The sequence below is a fragment of the Lampetra fluviatilis genome, chromosome 44 (assembly GCF_964198595.1).
Source record: "Lampetra fluviatilis chromosome 44, kcLamFluv1.1, whole genome shotgun sequence".
Classification (NCBI taxonomy): domain Eukaryota; kingdom Metazoa; phylum Chordata; class Hyperoartia; order Petromyzontiformes; family Petromyzontidae; genus Lampetra; species Lampetra fluviatilis.
The window spans coordinates 2,598,115-2,619,381 of record NC_136318.1 but is presented as its reverse complement, the minus strand read 5'-3'; the positions used below and the strand labels follow the sequence as shown (position 1 = coordinate 2,619,381).

Sequence of the window (21,267 nt, the reverse complement as noted above, 5' to 3'; positions counted from 1 at the left end):
AATGACGAGCCGCCATTGTTGTACCACGTGGGTGGTGGAAACCGGCGCGCCCGCATTGGGTTGCCAGGGCGGCACAGCGGGGTACAACACTTGTCGCGAGGCGAGGGGGCAATGCTATACCCCCCCACCCCCCCGTACAGATGGAAACGGACGGCGATTAGTCCACACTTGGCTGTACGGCTCCTCCTGGGCGGCTACGGGAAGATCCGTGCGGTGATCCACCAACTCTCGCTGCTGCCTCGACGGTGCCGGGTTACGGGCAGCCGCGTGCAGCAGCGTAGCCACCACAGACGTCGCCTGGCGAATTTCAACAAACTTTCTTTTTTTACTTTGCTCGGTAAGACCCACTTGAGCTACGTAGCTCAGTGGGGCTTACCGAGCGATAGCTAAACAAAGTGGGCTCATCGTCACGTGGGAATTTATGGCAGTCGAATGCTCTAAGCGCGTGAAGTCACTTCTAAATGGGGAGAGAAAAAGCGGAGGACCCGGAGATAAATCCACGCGACCACGGGGAGAGAGAGAGAGACACGCAAACTACAAATATACAGCAGGCGTCAGGGTTTGAGATCGAACCCACGTCTTCTATGTACCAGGCGAGGTAGTTAACATCTCCTAGCCACCGTGATGATGATGATGATGAGAGAGAGAGACACGCAAACTCCAAATATACAGCAGGCGTCAGGGTTTGAGATCGAACCCACGTCTTCTATGTGCCAGGCGAGGTAGTTAACATCTCCTAGCCACCATAATGATGATGATGATGAGAGAGAGATACGCAAACTCCAAATACACAGCAGCAGGCGTCAGGGTCGGGATCGAACCCACGACCTCCTGTATACCAGGCGAGGTAGTTAACATCTCACCAGGGCGTCTCTCCCTCTGCTCCACCGCCGCTCTGAATGCGTTGCTTGCAAGCGCCCAAGTTAGCCAAGGACACGCACGCTCGCCAATCAAAGAGGCTGTACAGAGGAATCGCAGTGCGATGGTTGCGAGTTCAATACCTGCTTTGGGTGGTGGTGCGGAGTTTGACGAATCTCATTGAACCTCCGCTGATCGATAAAATCGAGAGTGGTTATAGTGTAGATAGGCCCAGCCCCGCCATAAGAACGTGGAATGTCCACCACTGTCTCGGACCGTCAAGAGGAGATGAGCAACTGCGCTAGATGCACGTTTCAGCAGAAAATCACTTTGATATATTTTTTTTTAAATCCACCCACCGTGGCAACCAAATCCTTCACCCACGCAAACGCCCCGCTTGTTTGGGGCTCCGCGGACGACAGATTTCAAGCGCGGAAATAAAAATATCAACGCCAAGCGGCAACGCAAACACGGGAGCTTGGCGCACAAACAACACGTACGGATTTAGTTTGGCTATGTCAGGCACCCCCAAGTCTCAGCAGTGGCAAACATGCCATCCAATGCCAGTTGTGCTGGAAACATGCCCAATCAAGGGTAGTCGCGCCCAGTTCGCTTGGTGTGGAGCCTCAGATGCCAGCAGTTACACGCCCACAGGCACATATGCACGCAAAGACAAAGATCCCCCCCCCCCCCCGATAGCCTTAGCAGGCTGCTGGGGCAAGTGCTGTTCGCGAATAGCACCTATGAAGGCCGGCACGGCACAAGAAGGGTGTGGGTTGGCCAACGCCACGCCCGGCCGCCTTTGTCTCTCCAGTGCTGATGCGGACAAACGGCACCAGCTCATTGAAAGGCTGAGTCGAGCTCGGGCAGGCCCAGGCCCGTTTCATCGATTCGCCAGTGATGTTAGCCACTGGTGTTAGCCACTGGTGTTAGCCTTTGTCGTGCAAGATCGGAGAGATGACCGGCGGAGATAGACGTCGTCCAGACGAGACGCACGAGGCTACTGCAGAGGAGGGGGAGATTGCGGGGCGATGCGGACGAGATCGAAGTTGCCACTGCACCCAGCCGCCGTGGCAGCGCCGAGAACACCAAAACTCAAAACCATTTTTTGTAATGTTAGCAGGTGAGGTCCCGGCAGAGCTGTATAGGCCTAATCAACGCGTAGGCTTTCGCGACCAATATTATTCCTAATAAAGGTTTTTGGGTCAGATCGCGTAAGTATACATTCAGAGCCGGCCCAGCCACTAAACGACCCTTGCAATTGCAAAGGGCCCCGTGGCCAGCAGAGGGCCCCCTAGAGTCACTGCGAGCTAGTGGGTGAAAAAAATCATACATCAAAGGGGCCTCCAACCAAATTTTGCTTAGGGCCCCCAAAGGTCTAGGGCCGGCTCTGTATACATTTGTCGAAACCCTCCACCACCCGACATCAGCCAATTAGTAAGAGATTCGTCGCGTAAACAAAGCGCCGATTAGTTACTACTTCAGCCCACCGGCGTGTCGGAGAGTAAATCCACAACGTCTACAATCTGAGTGCCGAGACGTTTCGCCGATATTCACATCCAGCGTCATCGGGCGATTTGCCAGAACAGTGAAGCGATCCACAACGGCGCCCGCCATACGCCAGTAAGTAGCGGTGACGTCACCACGGCGCTTGTGCCAGGCCAAGTGCACTTTGACGCTGCGTGAAGTGTGGAAGGTTCGCTGTTGACAGGTCACGGGACAGACTCAGGTACCATGGGTTGACTGACTGAGATGACCGAGATGACTGGCTGATGCATCACCTGTGCTCCCCACTGTGCCAACTCGATGTATTTTAGCCACCCGACGCTCCACTCGTTGTTGTGAGCGTCGCTCCTCCGCCCTCCGTTGTTGTTGGAGGGCGACTGCCTCCAACTGCCCAGCAGCGTCCTTCACGAGCCTCCTCCACAGAGGCCGATCTTGACACCACTGGTACCAGTCATCGGCAAGTCCACCCAGCTCCACATCCTCCCGTACCGCATCACTCCATCTCTTCTCCAGCCCGTGCCGTGCCCATTTAGCCCCCTCTATCCGACTAATCAAAAGCTGCTTGGCCATGCAGTGGCTGGGCGTGCGGGCTACATGACCCAGCCAACGCAGCCTTGCCTGCCGGAGGAGCTCACCGATGGGAATGTGTCCAGATCTTTCAAGGATTTGTGAGCTCCTCACACAATCCAGCCTGGTTAAACCCAGGATGGATCGTAGGCCGGCCAGCCTGAATGTTTATAACCGGTGCAGATGTTCCATTGTGGGACTCCACGTTTCACAAACATAGAGAAGGGAGGGCATGGCCGTGGCCGAGAAGACCCGAAGCTTCGTGTGGAGCGACAGACCGGGTAGCTTCCACACAGCAGCATTACGCAGCCGATGAAAAGATAATGCCGCCCGACTAAATCGGAGTGGGACCTCTGCTGTCAAACCGGAGCTGGTCAGAGGAGCTCACACACTTTAAAAAACAAAGACACAGACAAAGATCCTGTATAGTCTTAACAGACTGTTGGGGCAAGTTCTGTCAGCGAGCACCTCTGAAGGCCAGCACGGCACACTAGGGGGTGGGTGGCCAACACCATGCCCGGCCGCCTTTTTCTCCCCAGTGGCGATGTTTACACACCGCGCCAGATACTCATTTGAGGCTGAGTCGACCTAGGGGATGCCCAGGACCGGTTCAGATAATCGTCACTGGTGGTGCTGGTGGCCGTGAGCGGGAATCGAACTCGGATCGCCGGGTTCGTAGCGCAGCGTAGCGCTAACCGCTGCGCCACCACTCCCTCCCCACGTCACACACGCGTGGGGGGGTGGTGGCGAGGGGGGGTTGCAAGGGGGGGGGGCGTGGGGGGGTGGTGACGAGGGGGGGGGTTGCGAGGGGGGGGGTGTGGGGGGGTGGTGGCGAGGGGGGGGGGGTGGTGGTGAGAAGGGGATTGCAAGGGGGGCGGCGTGGGGGGGTGGTGGCGAGGGGGGGTTGCAAGGGGGGGGGGGCGTGGGGGGGTGGTGGCGAGGGGGGGTTGCAAGGGGGGGGGGGGCGTGGGGGGGTGGTGACGAGGGGGGGGGTTGCGAGGGGGGGGGGTGTGGGGGGGTGGTGGCGAGGGGGGGGGGGTGGTGGTGAGAAGGGGATTGCAAGGGGGGCGGCGTGGGGGGGTGGTGGCGAGGGGGGGTTGCAAGGGGGGGGGGCGTGGGGGGGTGGTGGCGAGGGGGGGGGGGCGTGGGGGGGTGGTGACGAGGGGGGGGGTTGCAAGGGGGGGGCGTGGGGGGGTGGTGGCGAGGGGGGGGGGTCAGGTTCAGAGGTCACACCGACGGTGTCGGAGCTCGCTCGTCAAATCGTTTCGAGTGAAGGACCGCGCGTGACGGTGCTTGGAGAAGTTGCCGACTGCTGCGTGTGGCAGGTGACGGAACGTCGTCTCGTTTAATTGGTTCTTTCGGTAAAGTCACGTAGAAGGGAAATAATAAAATAATCAATAAAAATACATAATAAAATACAATTCTCACGATGTTTCGGCCACAACGCAAGCAGCCTTTGTCAAGGCACTCTCCTCCTCTAACCCAGCTTAAATATACGCTGCCAGGCTTGGTGGTGCTCATTCGGACGCTGTCTTTCCGACAGCCCTGTTCTTCACCTGAGGACGGCTGCTTGCGTTGTGGCCGAAACGTCGTGAGAATTGTATTTTATTATGTTTTATTTGTATTATTTTATTATTTCCCTTCTACGTGACTTTACCGAAAGAACCAAGAAGATGAATCCCTGCAGTCACGAAAGCTTTAAATCGAAATTTAAAGTCATTTCGTTTGTCAAGGCGTCCAGGCTGGAGGGGGGACAAAGACAAAGATCCCCCGTATAGCCGAAACAGACTGTCGGGGCAAGTGCTGTTAGCGAGCACCTATGAAGGCCGGAACAATACACGAGGGGGTGGGTGGCAGGCAACCACCTCCCCAGTGGCGATGTTGACGCACCGCACCGGGTACTCATTTCAGGCTGAGTCGACCTAGGGGAGGCCCACGGTTCAGATAATCGTCACTGGTGTTGGCCGTGAGCGGGAATCGAACCCGGGTCGCTGGGTTCATAGCGCAGCGTAGCGCGCTAACCGCTGCACCACCGCTCCCCACGGAGGGGGGACAACAACAACAACCGCCATTCGCCACTAAGTGGCGGTGACGTCACCACGACGCTTGTGCCAGGCCATGTGCACCTTGAGGCCACACGCACACACGCGTGCATAGCAAAGCACGTGCCGACACGTGGAAACAACGAATATGAAATCGACGCGAACTTGCACGCAGCGCGTGACGTGCGAATGCATCCGCACGTTCGTACGTGTGACGGTGGTGACGGTGGTGACGGTGGTGACGGTGGGGGCGGTGGTGACGGAGGGGACGGTGGGGACGGTGGTGACGGTGGTGACGGTGGGGGCGGTGGTGACGGAGGGGACGGTGGGGACGGTGGTGACGGTGGTGACGGTGGTGACGGAGGGGACGGTGGTGACGGTGGTGACGGTGGTGACGGTGGTGACGGTGGGGATGGTGGTTCGGTTCATGGGTCACGAGCGAACGGGATGTAACTTTCACCTGAAAGCTCTCAGACACCGACGTTTTCCAACACATCGGCATGTTGCATAGTTGGGTCTCGCCTTGACTATTGTAACTCCGTCCTAGTCCGGACCTCCACTGGCAACCTAAAGAAACTTCAAAGACTACAAAACAACCTGGCACGCGTCGTCATTGCCCACACTCATCCCCGTCTCGACTCACTCGCTTGTCTCCGTGCTCTCAACTGGCTCCCCATCGCCAGTAGGGTCACATACAAGACCGCCTGCCTCTGCCACGATGCCTTCATATCCGCCTGCCCGCCGTACCTTTCTTCATTATTACCAACTTGCAGCTCGGCACACGGCAGATGCCTGCGCAGCGCGACTCACAACCTCCTCTTGATACCAAGATCCAGGATGGTCATCACGTCTATGCGCCGCTTCTCGGTGGCAGCCCCAACAGTCTGGAGCGCCATCACCCTTCTGCACATTCGCAGCATCACCTCAATCGCCTCCTTCAAGAGACACTTAAAAACTCACCTCTATAACCACGTGCTTTCGAACGACTCTGAGCTCGGCTCCGCGCCTCTGAGTTGCGGCCGTTACGTCCGCAAATTTGCGCGCGTTACAAATTGCATTATTATTTATTATTATTATTGTTACAATTAATGAACGCGTCGCGGGCGCTTCGTTCGTAAGTGCGTGCGGGATGTTCGTTAGTTCGGACGTGAGTATGTCGGGGAAGTGTCTTGGACTGCAGGGCAGTCTGTGCCCGGTCATTGCAGAGTGACGTTGACATCGCCGTGACCGCAGAGGGGACAAACGGCCACTGCGCATCGTGACCCTCCGACAACGCCATCCCTGGAGCTGGCGCAACAGCAGAACCAGCCTCGTGCGCGCGCACACACGGTCACGTAACGCACGCGTGTGTCTGCATGGCACGCGCACCGCGTGTCTGACGCGTCGCTACGCTGGGATCGAACGCGTTCCTCGTACGATCAGCCCATTTCCGGCGTCGTTTCGACGTGTCACCATCACCGAGCGCGCACTGGATGCACGTTTTGCCATGAACGCAAATCGCTCGTCAAAACGTAATTCGACACCGAATATTCCAATGCAGGGTTCTGCTGAAAACGGGCTTCACAACGACCCTCCATTAATCAGTGAGGCAATCATCACCATCGTCATGGGGAGGAGCATTCACACAATCGCCTTCTTGGTTGGCGTGAGTTGAGCGCCTAACGGCAACCACTTCTAGTCAACGTTTTTATCGGCATCATCCATGATCAATCCACTGCTGTATGCACTACGTTGAACCTCTTCCGCACCGTACGTAGCGAATCGTGCGAATCGGAGGGGGTGGAAGGACAACAAACTAAACACAAAGAGCAGTTTTCAAGAAACAAGTGTTCAATCTCGATGTAAAAGTGCATCATAGCTCCCAGCGGCTTCCGAATATCGGTAGGAAGAGCGTTCCAGACGGCCGCTGGTGAACTCATCACCCCTCGCCCACCGCCTCGTCGCCCCTCCCCCCTCCACACCCCCTCTCCTCCCCCATCTCCCGCCACCTCGCCCCCCAACCCCTCTCCTCCCGTCTCTCCTCCCTCCTCTCCCACCCTCTCTCGAACCCACGACCTCCTGTACACCAGGCGAGGTGGTTAACATCTCCTAGCCACCGTGATGATGATGAGAGAGAGACACCGCAAACTCCAAATATACAGCAGCAGGCATCGTCAGGGTCGGGATTGAACCCACGACCTCCTGTATACCAGGCGAGGGAGTTAACATCTCCTAGCCACCGTGATGATGATGAGAGAGAGACACCGCAAACTCCAAATATACAGCAGCAGGCATCGTCAGGGTCGGGATTGAACCCACGACCTCCTGTATACCAGGCGAGGGAGTTAACATCTCCTAGCCACCGTTATGATGATGAGAGAGAGACACCGCAAACTCCAAATACACAGCAGCAGGCATAGTCAGGGTCGGGATTGAACCCACGACTTCCTGTACACCAGGCGAGGGAGTTAACATCTCCTAGCCACCGTGATGATGAGAGACACCGCACACTCCAAATATACAGCAGGCATCGTCAGGGTCGGGATTGAACCCACGACCGCCTGTACACCAGGCGAGGTAGTTTACATCTCATAGCCACCGCGGCGTACCCATCGCACAGCCACCCCGGTTCCGTTCCTCCACAGGGGTAGCCCCCCCCCTGCCTCCACCCTCCCCTCTCCCCAGGAGGTACTCACTGCGCTGCATGGCCCTGCCGAACACGGAGTGGTCTCGCTCCAGCGTGCTGCAGTTCCAGCGGTGGTGCCGGAACTGGTGCTGGCACTCGCGGATCCAGTCGAGGGCCCCCTCGGCCAGGCTACGCATCACGTCTGGCTGCTTCTGGCAGATCTGCCGCTGCTTGCCCACGAGGCCCGGGATGTTGTCGCAGATGACGCGGGCGCCCAGAGCACCGATGAACCTGCGACGCGGGAGGGGGAAGGGGGGGAGAGAGTGAGAGTGGGAGAGAGTGGGAGAATGAGAGAGTGAGAGTGGGAGAGAGTGAGTGTGTGTGTGTGGATGTGTGTGTGTGTGGATGTGTGTGTGTGTGGATGTGTGTGTGTGTGGATGTGTGTGTGTGTGGATGTGTGTGTGTGTGGATGTGTGTGTGTGTGGATGTGTGTGTGTGTGGATGTGTTTTGTGGATGTGTGTGTGTGGATGTGTGTGTGTGTGGATGTGTGTGTATATGTGTGGATGTGTGTGTGTGGATGTGTGTGGATGTGTGTGTGTGGGTGTGTATGTGTGTGTGGATGTGTGTGTGTGGGTGTGTGTGTGTGGGTGTGTATGTGTGTGAATGTGTGTGTGTGTGGATGTATGTACACTCGCTCCCACAACACGCGCTCCTTCCGAGAGAGAGAGAGCAACACGTGACAGTGTTTCTCCGTCAGGATCAAGTGGAGGAGTCGCACGTGGAGTCGGGGGACGTCTTTGTCAGCGCGGTCGCGTGCCGTGTTGAGAACCACGTCACCTCAAACACGTGCCCAGTGTCACCCCCCCCCACCACCATCTCCACACAAACAAAGATCTCCCGTGTAGCCTTAACAGACTGTTGGGGCAAGTGCTGTTTGCGAGTAGCAGCTATGAAGGCCGGAGCGGCACACGAGGGGGTGGGTGGCCAGCACCACGCCCGACCGCCTTTGTCTCCCGAGTGGCGATGTTTACACACCGCGCCAGGTACTCATTTGAGGCTGAGTCGACCTAGCGGAGGCCCAGGACCGGTTCAGATAATCGTCACTGATTTTGTCCGTGAGCGGGAAAAGAACTCGGGTCGCCGGGTTCGTAGCGCAGCGCGCTAACCACTACACCACCGCTCCCCACTACCGCTCCCCAAAGACAAACACACACACACCCACACACACACCCACAGACACACACACACCCACAGACACACCCACAGACACAGCCACAGACACACACACACACCCACACACCCACAGACACAGCCACAGACACACACACACCCACAGACACACCCACAGACACACACACACCCACAGACACACCCACAGACACACACACACCCACAGACACACCCACAGACACACACACACCCACAGACACACACACAGACACACACACACCCACAAATCACACGCACCCACAGACACACACGCACCCACACACACACCCACAGACACACACCCACAGACACACACACACACCCACACTCACAGACACACACGCACTCACAAGTCACATACACCCACAGAAACACACACCCACAGACACACACAGACACATACCCACAGACACCCACAGACACATAAACACACACACCCACAGACACACACCCACAGACACACAGACACACACAGACACACACCCACACACACACCACGCACACATCACGCACACAGCACACACACATCACACCCACAGCACACCCACAGCACACCCACAGACACACACAGCACAGCACACAACACAGCACACACACAGCACACACACATCAGCCGCCGTTGCGCGATCGAGCGTGGGCACGAGAGAGGGACGCGGGAGGGACGCTCCCCGCTCCGTCTCTCACGGGAGGTGCTCTCAGGTTGGGAGCGAGCGCGCGTTTGGAGATGAAAACAAAATCGTCAGAGGCTCCGGCGAGCTCTCGTCGGAGAAAATCGTCGCGAAACTCGTCACGTGGTCACCGGGAGACGCACACACCGCCGATACTGCTGCTGCTGATACTGCTGCTGATACCGATACTGCTGCTGATACTGCTGCTGATACTGCTGCTGCTGATACTGCTGCTGCTGATACCGATACTGCTGCTGGTACTGCTGCTGATACTGCTGCTGCTACTGCTGCTACTGCTGCTACTGCTGCTGCTACTGCTGCTGCTGATACTACTGCTGCTGATACTGCTGCCGATACTGCTGCTGATGCCGATACTGCTGCTGATGCCGATACTGCTGCTGATTCTGCTGTCGCTGCTACTGCTGCTGCTGCATATACTGCTGCCACTGCTGTTGCCGATACTGCTGCTGCTGCTAACGTTGTGAACTTTGATGTAAAGCCTTCGAGTGATGATCTGGTGGATATCTGTGCCGCCTGTAAAATCCGCTGCTGTTCGAGCCCCAGATCGTCCCCACGCCTCTGGCAACGCCGACCAGCAAACACCGCGGCGAACGCGCCCTGCGTTGTTGTTGTTGGTTGTTGTTGGTTGTTGTTGGTGGTTGTTGTTGTTGTTGGTTGTTGTTGTTGGTTGTTGTTGGTTGTTGTTGGTGGTTGTTGTTGGATTTTCTGTTTGCACATATTCACTTTAAGATGTTTTCTTGTTCATGTTTTTGTTTTGTGTTTGTTGCGGTTGCACCCGATTCAAGAGCCGAATGGCTCACAGGGCTCTACCTAATAAATGAACTTTGAACTTTGTTTGTTGTTGTTGGTTGTTGTTGGTTGTTGTTGTTGGTTGTTGTTGTTTGTTGTTGTTGCGCATCCAACTCAAACAAAAACTGCTCCGTCCCTTGTAACTGCGGCAGTACGGAGCGCACGCGAGCCGATGTTGCTTTCGTGTAACCGTCGCCCTAAAACAAACGCTGTCGGTACGGTCGGCTACGTACGGCGCGAAAGAAGTCCGGCAAACGTGGCAATCGACTCGCTCTGCGCAAGCCACGTGTGACCGTGGAGGCGGCAGCGAGGGGGTCACACAACGACTTCGCCTTACGCGACTCTGGCTTTTAATGGACAAAAGAAATGGGATACGCACACTGCGACTTGATAGCAAATGTAACGTGAATCTTTTTTTTCTTTCAGACGCTGTCTTTCCGACAGACCTGTTATTCACCTGAGGACGGCTGCTTGCGTTGTGGCCGAAACGTCGTGAGAATTTTATTGTTTTATTTTTATTATTTAATGTTTTCCCTTCTACGTGACTTTACCGAAAGAACCAAGAAGATGAATCCCTGCAGTCACGAAAGCTTTAAATCGAAAGTTTATTATTTATTATTTTATCATTTCCCTTCCACGTGACTTTACCGAAAGAACCAAGAAGGTAACCGTGAATCGCTTCAAAAAGTCAAAGAGTCACCTTTATTGCGGCGTTGATGCCTAATTCTCATCAACGTTAACGTGTTTATTGTTCCGATTTACAGCTTTCGTGACCGCAGGGATTCATCTTCTTGGTTCTTTCGGTAAAGTCACGTAGAAGGGAAAACATTAAATAATAAAAATAAAACAATAAAATTCTCACGACGTTTCGGCCACAACGCAAGCAGCCGTCCTCAGGTGAAGAACAGGTCTGTCGAGATCTGCCGAGGTCTGTCGAGAAGACAGAGAGTCTGAATCGAAACGTCGTGAGAATTATTTAATTATGTTTTCTTTTTATTATTGTATTATTTCCATTCTACGTGACTTTACCGAAAGAACCAAGAAGGTGTTTATTGTTGTTGTTATTGTTGTTGTGAAGCACCCTGTCTGTACACAAACACACACCACGTGTTCGTGGACGGCGTCACGCCGACGCCAACGCGCGCGACGGGGACGACTTCTCGTCGCTCCGATTCATCCGCAGATGCCTCGACGCCTCCGTGAGGTGCGACTGACCTGGCCTGACCCCCCACCCCCCCCCCCCCCCCACCGCTGTGAGTACCTCTGCGTTCTAGATTTGAAGCTTTCGTGACTGCAAGGATTCATACTCTTAGTTCTTTCGGTAAAGTCACGTAGGTAAAATTTTATAAAAAATAAAACAATAAAAATCACGACGTTTCGGAGGCAACACAAGCTTCCGTCTTCAGGTGAAACCGTCACAGCAAACCCTTATATAGTGGTTAAGGGGGAGGATTAATTTCTTATCGCGGCATCTCTTGAGGAAGGTCAGCGTCTCGAGAAGCTGTGACTTCTTGTCTCGTTGTCTGTTAAAAATTCTAACAGAGAGGTGGAATTCCTCCTCGTGGAGGCTATTCACCTGAAGACGGAAGCTTGTGTTGCCTACGAAACGTGGTGATTTTTATTGTTTTATTTTTATTAATTTTACCTACGTGACTTTACCGAAAGAACTAAGAGTATACCTCTGCGTTGCACGCTCGGGGTGTCCCCGTGTCGGCAAGCGGCACGGCAACACTCGGGGATTTGATTTTTTTTTTGGTGCGATTTTGAAATTTGCGACGAAAAAAAAACCAAGGATCCCAAAAGCCCAATGCCCAAGCGTCGTACTCGTCGTCTTCACCGCGACTGGATGGGACGTCCTGGGTAGCGGGGGGGGGGGTGTTGGGGAACGCCGTGGGCTGGCAGGGATCATCGCAGGCCGGCGCGAGTGGGGAGCAGGGAGTGAAAGTCGCTTGCGAGACAACCAGCCCCCCTCTGCCAATGCTGTGTGCGTGCTGTGTGTGTGCGTGCTGTGTGTGTGTGTGCTGTGTGTGTGTGTGCTGTGTGTGCTGTGTGTGTGCTGTGTGTGCTGTGTGTGCTGTGTGTGTGCTGTGTGTGCTGTGTGTGTGCTGTGTGTGTGCTGTGTGTGTGCTGTGTGTGTGCTGTGTGTGTGTGCTGTGTGTGTGCTGTGTGTGTGTGCTGTGTGCGTGCTGTGTGCGTGCTGTGTGTGCTGTGTGCGTGCTGTGTGTGCGTGCTGTGTGTGCTGTGTGCGTGCTGTGTGCGTGCTGTGTGTGCTGTGTGTGCTGTGTGTGTGCTGTGTGTGTGCTGTGTGTGTGTGCTGTGTGTGTGCTGTGTGTGTGTGTGCTGTGTGCGTGCTGTGTGTGTGCTGTGTGTGCTGTGTGCGTGCTGTGTGTGCGTGCTGTGTGTGCTGTGTGCGTGCTGTGTGCGTGCTGTGTGCGTGCTGTGTGTGCTGTGTGTGCTGTGTGTGTGCTGTGTGTGTGCTGTGTGTGTGCTGTGTGTGTGTGCTGTGTGTGTGCTGTGTGTGTGCTGTGTGTGTGTGTGCTGTGTGCGTGCTGTGTGTGCGTGTGTGTGCTGTGTGTGTGCTGTGTGCGTGCTGTGTGTGTGTGTGCTGTGTGCGTGCTGTGTGTGTGCTGTGTGTGCTGTGTGTGTGCTGTGTGTGTGATGTGTGTGCTGTGTGTGTGCTGACACACAGACACACACATACACACAGACACACACACGCAGTACACACACACACAGTACACACACACAGTACACACACACACAGACACACACACAGACACACACACACAGTACACACACACACAGACACACACACACGCAGACACACACACACGCAGACACATACACACAGACACACACATACACACAGACACACACACAGACACACACGCAGACACACACACACACACAGACACACACACACGCAGACACACACACACGCAGACACATACACACAGACACACACATACACACAGACACACACACGCAGTACACACACAATTTGGTCCCACGTCCGCAACCCGCGTGGAGTCGAAGCACAAAACTCGGTCACGTGCCGCGAGTGCGCGCGGCACGTGACCGAGCGAGGGAGGCCCGCGCGTGACGTTACACGCAGACCCCCCTGGGGGTCCCCTGGGGGTCCACACCCCCCCTCCCCCCCCTGGGGGTCCACACCCCCCCTCCCCCCCTGGGGGTCCACACCCCCCCTCCCCCCCCCCTGGGGGTCCACCCCCCCCCCTGGGGTCCACCCCCCCCCCGTGGGTCCACACCGCACCCCCCCCCCGTGGGTGCGAGATGCCCTCTATGGGGGGTGTGCGAGACACGGCCAAATTATTTTAAAACGTCAATCATCGAAACGCAAACGAAGCACGGCACGTAAGTAACAACTTACGTTGTTTCGTCAGCCCCTAATGTGTCTATTGACATTGTTGTTGTTTTTATTATTATTGAGAACCGAATGGGTGCAAGGCTGCGGTCAAGGTTTAAGAGCCGCTGGCTGCAACAACAATGAATGTCCACACGACCACCACGACCACGATGATGATGATGGGCCCCTCCGTTGAGATGTCGTGTGTGGCCAGGACGCTTCTGACAAAGACGCTCTTAGCTCGGCTGGATCTTATCTGGTAACATTAATAAAACAAAAGTTAGTTTCAACGGACGTCTTTTTAGTGATCTGCTGACCTTCCCTCTACTTTGCACTCCTATCGGTGTCACTTTCTGACCCTCGCCCATGGCCAACCCGACTGGCACATCCAGTGGGAATACAAAGCGCTTCACAGCTCGTCGGATTTCGCCGTGGCGAGAGGTCGGTATAGAGCAGACGAGCGGACGTGGCCTGCCGGGCTACGGATCTCTTGTCTCTGGCTCGCTGACCCCGCAACGTACCCGCAACGTACTCACAACGTACCCGCAACGTACCCATAACGTACCCGCAACGTACCCACAATGTACCCGCAACGTACTCGCAACGTACCCGCAACGTACCCGCAACGTGCCGTCAAAAAACTAAAACAAGAAGAACACGCTCCTGCTGTTTTGACACCCAAAAAAAACGTAATAAATCTGCTTGGAGGAGGGAATGCGACCTGTTGTTATTGGTTTAGAAAGTGCGGAGCATCGTCAGAGTCACTGCTTCGTGTCAGCTACGAGTCGCTGACCGTGGGCACGCCGCGGTGGCTATGAGATGTTAGTTACCTCGCCTGGTGTACAGGAGGTCGTGGGTTCGATTCCGACCCTGCGTGTCTCTCTCTCTCATCATCATCACGGTGGCTAGGAGATGTTAACTACCTCGCCTGGTGTACAGGAGGTCGTGGGGTCGATCCCGACCCTGCGTGTCTCTCTCTCTCTCATCATCATCACGGTGGCTAGGAGATGTTAACTACCTCGCCTGGTGTACAGGAGGTCGTGCGGTCAATCCCGACGCTGATGCCTGCTGCATATTTAGAGTTTGCGTGTCTCTCCCTCATCACCATCATCACGATGGCTAGGAGATGTTAACTACCTCGCCTGGTGTATAGGAGGTCGTGGGGTCGATCCCGACCCTGACGATGCCTGCTGTATATTTGGAGTTTGCGTGTCTCTTTCGCATCATCATCACGGTGGCTAGGAGATGTTAACTACCTCGCTTGGTGTACAGGAGGCCGTGGGTTCGATCCCGACCCTGCGTGTCTCTCTCTCCCCGTGCTCGCGTGGATTTTCCTCCGGGTCCTCCGCTTTTCCCCCCTCCACGTTTCGAATCAACCTCACCCCGCGTTGCGAGCATTTGACCGACTGCTGTAAACCTCTCACACGACGAAGGCCACTTCGTCTGGGGTGCAATCATTCGTGATGGCCATCCAGGTCGCTTCCGATAAAGAACCCTACAGCTCAGTGGGCCTTACCTGGTTAAGTTTTAAAACATATAAATCATCGTCTTCTTGGTTCTTTCGGTAAAGTCACGTAGAATGGAAATAATAAAATAAAACATAATAGAATAATTATAAAATAATATTTATTTTATTATTTCCATTCTACGTGACTTTACCGAAAGAACCAAGAAGATGAATCCCTGCAGTCACGAAAGCTTTAAATCGAAATATAAATCATCGCTTTAGTTTCAACGTGCTCGCTTTGCATCTTCCACGTTGAACGCGTCAGCTGCTGCTACCGCCACCACCACGACCGCCGTGGATCCTCGCTGGAAACGAGGCTCATCCAGGCGTCTACCCCCCCCCCCATCATCATCCAACCTCATCATCATCATCATCCAACCTCATCATGACTCTCGTCACCTCCTCTCCTTCCTGCCCGCCCGCCCTAGACGGGTATCCAACTTCGTCGCGAACGCGCAAGATGCTAGGTTGAGCAAAAAAGCCGCCAACGTTTAACAACAACAACAACAACACGCGTCTACCGCTGCTGTGGAACCTCGGTTGTTGTTGTTGTTGTCGCCGTCCTTGTTGCTACTTTGCAAGCGACTTGTGTCGCGATGACGACAACTCGCTCGCGGATCCCATCCGCACCGCGCCTCGTGCGCGCTTCTATTTGACATTTTACTCCGATGGAGATCTCGGCTCCCCTAATGGTTGTCATCACGCAAATGCTGCTTTTGGAGGGGGGGGGGTCGCTAAAACGTCGCACAATTTCTGAAAGTGAACGGTGCTCAAGCGTCCGACGTTGTACACCTATAGCCTTGGGGCCCCGCCATGAGAATGTGGAAATTTCACGATTGTCTTCGAAGGACCGCCAAGGAATCCAACACAACGTAGAGTCACTGCGCCATGTGTCACTGCGCCATGTGTCACTGCGCCATGTGCTCTAGCGGAGCTAGGGGGGGGGGGGGTTGAGTGGCGGGGGTCACGTGTGGCGCAGAGTGGACTGACGGAGTGGGCATCAGCAGCAGCAGTATCATCAGCATCAGTATCAGCAGCATTATCAGCAGCAGCAGCAGCATCAGCAATATCATCGTCATCACCAACTGTCTTTAGCAGCAGGAGTGTCATCGTCACCAGCAGCAGCAGTAGCATTATCAGCAGCAGTATCATCAGCAGCAGCATAAGCAGCAGTATCAGCAGCAGTATAATCAGCATCAGTATCAGCAGCAGCAGTATCATCAGCAGCATTAGCAGCAGTATCAGCAGCAGCAGCATTAGCAGCAGTATCAGCAGCAGTATAATCAGCATCAGTATCAGCAGCAGCAGTATCATCAGCAGCATTAGCAGCAGTATCATCAGCAGCAGCATAAGCAGCAGTATCAGCAGCAGTATAATCAGCATCAGTATCAGCAGCAGCAGTATCATCAGCAGCATTAGCAGCAGTATCAGCAGCAGCAGCATTAGCAGCAGTATCATCAGCAGCAGTATCAGCAGCAGTATCATCAGCATTAGTATCAGTAGCAGTATCATCAGCAGTATCAGCAGCAGTATCATAAGCATCAGTATCAGCAGCAGTATCATCAGCAGTATCAGCAGCAGGAGTGTCATCGTCACCAGCAGCAGCAGTATCATTATCAGCAGCAGCAGTATCGTCAGCAGCAGCGACATCATCAGCAGCATCAGCAGCAACAGCAGCAGTATCATAAGCATCAGTATCAGCAGCAGTATCATCAGCAGTATCAGCAGCAGGAGTGTCATCGTCACCAGCAGCAGCAGTATCATTATCAGCAGCAGCAGTATCGTCAGCAGCAGCGACATCATCAGCAGCATCAGCAGCAACAGCAGCAGTATCAGCAGCATCAGCAGCAGGAGTGTCATCGTCACCACCAGCAGCAGCGTCATCATCATAAGCAGCGGTATCATCAGCATCATCAGCAGCAGTATCATCATCAGCAGTATCATCATCAGCAGCAGCAGTATCGTCATCAGCAGCGGTATCATCATCACCAGCAGCATCAGCAGCAGCAGCATGATCATGATCATCATCAGCATGATCATCCTCATCATCAGCATGATCATCACCATCATCCGCAGTGTCACGTGCACGTACCACCAGGACGCGTGAGCAGGCGGCGTGAGCAGCAGCAGCGTGAGCAGCAGCAGCGCCAGGCGCAGTGGCGACCCCGCGGGGACACTGCGCGCCTCCATCCTCCTGCTGCTGCTGCTGCTGCTGGGCGGCGCGTGGTGCTGGTGGTGGTGGTGGGGGGCCGGGGGTGGTGGTGGGGGGGGGGCGGTGGTGGTGGTGGTGGTGGGGGGCCGGGGGTGGTGGTGGGGGGCTGGTGGTGGTGGTGCGGGGCTGGTGGTGGTGGTTTTGCGGGGCCGGTGGTGATGGTGGGCCGGTGGTGGTGGTGGTGGTGGGGGGCCGGTGGTGGTGGTGGTGGGGGGCCGGTGGTGGTGGTGGTGGGGGGCCGGGGGTGGTGGTGGGGCGGTGGTGGTGGTGCGGGGCTGATGGTGGTGGGGGGCTGGTGGTGGGGGGCCGGTGGTGGTGGTGGTGGTGGGGGGCTGGTGGTGGTGGGGGGCCGGTGGTGGTGGTGGGGGGCTGGTGGTGGTGGTGCGGGGCTGGTGGTGGTGGTGGGCCGGTGGTGGTGGTGGGGGGCCGGTGGTGGTGGTGGTGGTGGGGGGCCGGTGGTGGTGGTGGGGGGCCGGGGGTGGTGGTGGGGTGGTGGTGGTGGGGCGGTGGTGGGGGGCCGGTGGTGGTGGTGGGGGGCTGGTGGTGGTGGTGGGGGGCTGGTGGTGGGCCGGTGGTGGTGGTGGGGGGCCGGTGGTGATGGTGGGGGTGGGCTGGTGGTGGTGGTGGTGGGAGGCCGGAGATGGTGGTGGTGGTGGGGGCCCCTCACAGTTTGTCCACGCACGGCTCCATGGAGCAGCAGCAGCAGCAGGAGCAGCAGCAGCAGGAGGAGGCGTCGTGGCCCCAGCAGCAGCAGCAGCAGCTCGCGCTCTCCGCGCTCTTCGTGCGCAGTGGCCGCCGCATTAATCCGAGGAGCGCGGCAGCAAAAAAAACTCCCTTTGAAGTCGCAAACTTCAGAGAGCCATCGAGAGAGAGAGACACGGGTCGGAGTAGGGGGGGCAGGGGGGGCAGGGGGGGGGGGGGTGTGGACAACTTGGGGAGCTCTCGAGAGTCGTGGCAAACTTTGCAGCAACGGCGGCGGTGTCGGTGATAATCTGTCGCGGTCAACTCTCCGATGAGAAAATCCGACGGGCGGGGAGAGCGCCACGGGTATCACGCAGCAGCAGCAGGAGCGGCAGCAGCTGTAGCGGCAGCAGCAGCAGCAGCGACTGGTGGACGGGCAGCAGTCCTCGGGAGCGCTCACGGAGCAGGAGGAGGAGGAGGTCTGAGTGGTAATTACCTCGCTCCGCACGCCGCCTCTTAAAGCGGAGGAGACGCGGCGCGAGACGGGGCGGGGCGCGGGGTCCCCCCCCACCCCCTCCTCGTGGCCACGGGGAGGGGCTCCCCCCCTTGTCCCCCCCCCTCCTCCCCCCTCGCGGCCACGGGGAAGGGCGGGGCGGGTTCACCCCTCCCCCCCCCATGTCCCCCAGGGTGCCCCTCCCCACCTATCGCGGCCACGGGGGGGAGGGGTGAGGTGTGGGGGTGAGGGGTGGGGGTGAGAGGTGGGGGGGTGAGGGGGTGGGGGCCGTCGCGGCCACGCCTGCCGCAAGCAGCCTGCAAGCCACAGCCGCCTCTGCTGTTGCACTCACACACTCACACACAGACACTCACACACAGACACACAGACACTCACGCATAGACACACATACACACATAGACACACAGACACTCACACACAGACACTCACACACACACAGACACACATAGACACACAGACACACATAGACACACACACAGACACTCACACACAGACACTCACACACAGACACTCACACACAGACACTCACACACAGACACAGACACTCACACACACACTCACACACAGACACAGACACTCACACACAGACACTCACACACAGACACTCACACACAGACACACACACAGACACTCACACACAGACACTCACACATAGACACAGACACACATAGACACACACACAGACACTCACACACAGACACTCACACACAGACACACACACAGACACACAGACACTCACACTCAGACACACATAGACACACACACAGACACACACAGACACACACACAGACACTCACACACAGACACACACACAGACACACAGACACTCACACACAGACACTCACACATAGACACACAGACACACATAGTGGGGGTGGTGGGGGTGGGCGATCAGAGACCCGGGCCGGACCCGAGGTGAGTCGAGCCGGCAGGTTGAGCTGGAGGGGGGAGAGGGAGGAGGGGGGGCGGTGTGTAGCAAACATCGCCAGCACTGGGGAGACAAAGGCGGCCGAGCGTGGTGCTGGCCACCCAACCCCATCATGTGCCTTACCGGCCTTCATTGGTTTCTCGCGAACAGCACTTGCCCCGTCAGTCTGTTAAGGCTACACGGGAGATCTTTGTCTTTGGTGAGAGAGGGGAGGTTTTGTTTCGACTGCCGCACCGGGAGATCGGATCGACCCCGTGACCTCTGAGTTCGCACGTCCTCAGTGCCGGACGTCGCACCACATGGACGGTGGCATCCCGACAGCGCCAAATGCCACGTCTATAGACCCCAGAGCGACACGCGGATTCACAATAAGATCTATAAACCCCAGATATACATATTTATATGCGGAGATAGACGTCGTCCAGACGAGACGCACGCGGCTACTGCAGAGGAGAGGGAGACTTGCGAGGCGATGCGGACGAGATCGAAGTTGCCACTGCACCCAGCCGCCGTATCAGCGCCGCGGACACCAAATCTCAAAACCCCCCCACGCCCCCTCGTGTGCCACGATGCCGGCCTTCACCGGTGCCCGCTAACAGCACTTACCCCAACAGTCCGTAAAGGCTACATGGGGGAGCTTTGTCTGTGTGCGCGTGAGCTACAAAACCCAGCGGACCCGCGGTTCCGTTCCCGCTCACGGCAACCAGCACCACCCAGCGACGGATTTATCCGAACCGGTCCTGGGCCTCCCCTAGGTCGACTCAGCCTCAAAATGAGTACCTGGTGCGGTGTGTAAAAATCATCGGCACGAGGGAGACAAAGGCGGCTGGGCCTGGTGCTGGACACCCACCCCCCTTCGTGTGTCGTGCCGGCCTTCACAGGTGCTACTCGCTAACAACAACTCCGCTGGGGCTATGCGGGTGAATCTTTGTCTTTGTCGCGGCGTGCGTACAGCAGAGCAAGCGGCAAACAGACAAACTCCTGCAAGCATTTACATCCGTTTCAATAACCACCGCCACCACCGTCATCATCATCATCGCGATATTCACCACGCGTCTTGCGCAGGGCAAAGGCGTCTCTCTCTGCCTCTCTCTGTCTCTCTCTGACTTGTGCATTTCCTGCGGTGCCAGGGAGGATCTGCCCCACCAGTACTTACACTGCCAGCGGCTCAAACCAATGTTCCGCCTTTTGGGTGACACTGACGGCTGCTCTGCGCTTCCAGTGTTTTCAGGGGCCTGCTCAAGGCGCGGCTCCGGCTGGAGCACGCCATGTACCACACACATGTCGGTGATGTGCGGAGCGTCTTCTTCGAACGCGGTGGAGCCGGACAAGCCCCTCTCTGTACCAGCGTGGACGGCACCCTCGTGGTGTTCACCTTCTGAAGCGCTCGCTCGTCACCGTGGCGTGCGCGATGAACACCACCACCACCACAACCACCACCACCACCACGTGACTTTTATTTTGTGTTGTGCGCGGTGCTTTTAGCGCCACAGCGCGTGGATTTGTAACGTTTATATTCATTTGTTTGCTGGTGACTTTGTGTATTTCATATCGAAATCGCCTCCAGTGCTGTTGCTGCTGGCGGCAATAAAAGTTGTTTAAAAGTCAAAGTCTCTGTCTCTCTCCGTCTCTCTATGTCCCTCGCTGCCTCTTTCCTCCCAGACGGTCGCGGGACCCCCGCTTGCAACCCAACACTGGCACGCGCACATTTTTCACAGTTCATAGAAACATCGCGGTGGAGGAGGGGGGTGAGGAGGGGGTGAGGAGGGGGGTGAGGAGGGGGTGAGGAGGG

General features: G+C 56.4%; 1 protein-coding gene across 1 annotated transcript in view; it reads right to left on the bottom strand.

Annotated features, from left to right (window-relative positions):
* The window catches only part of LOC144947248 (protein Wnt-2b-like), a 63,224-nt gene extending 45,878 nt beyond the window's left edge, over positions 1-17,346 (bottom strand). The window contains exons 1-2 of the mRNA XM_078876471.1: positions 17,233-17,346; positions 7,649-7,869 (exon numbers count right to left, since the gene is read on the bottom strand). Of these exons, the coding sequence (XP_078732597.1) occupies positions 7,649-7,869; positions 17,233-17,330 (319 nt within the window). The 5' untranslated portion in view covers positions 17,331-17,346. The remainder of the gene's footprint in view (positions 1-7,648; positions 7,870-17,232) is intronic.
* Positions 17,347-21,267: the final 3,921 nt, after the last annotated feature.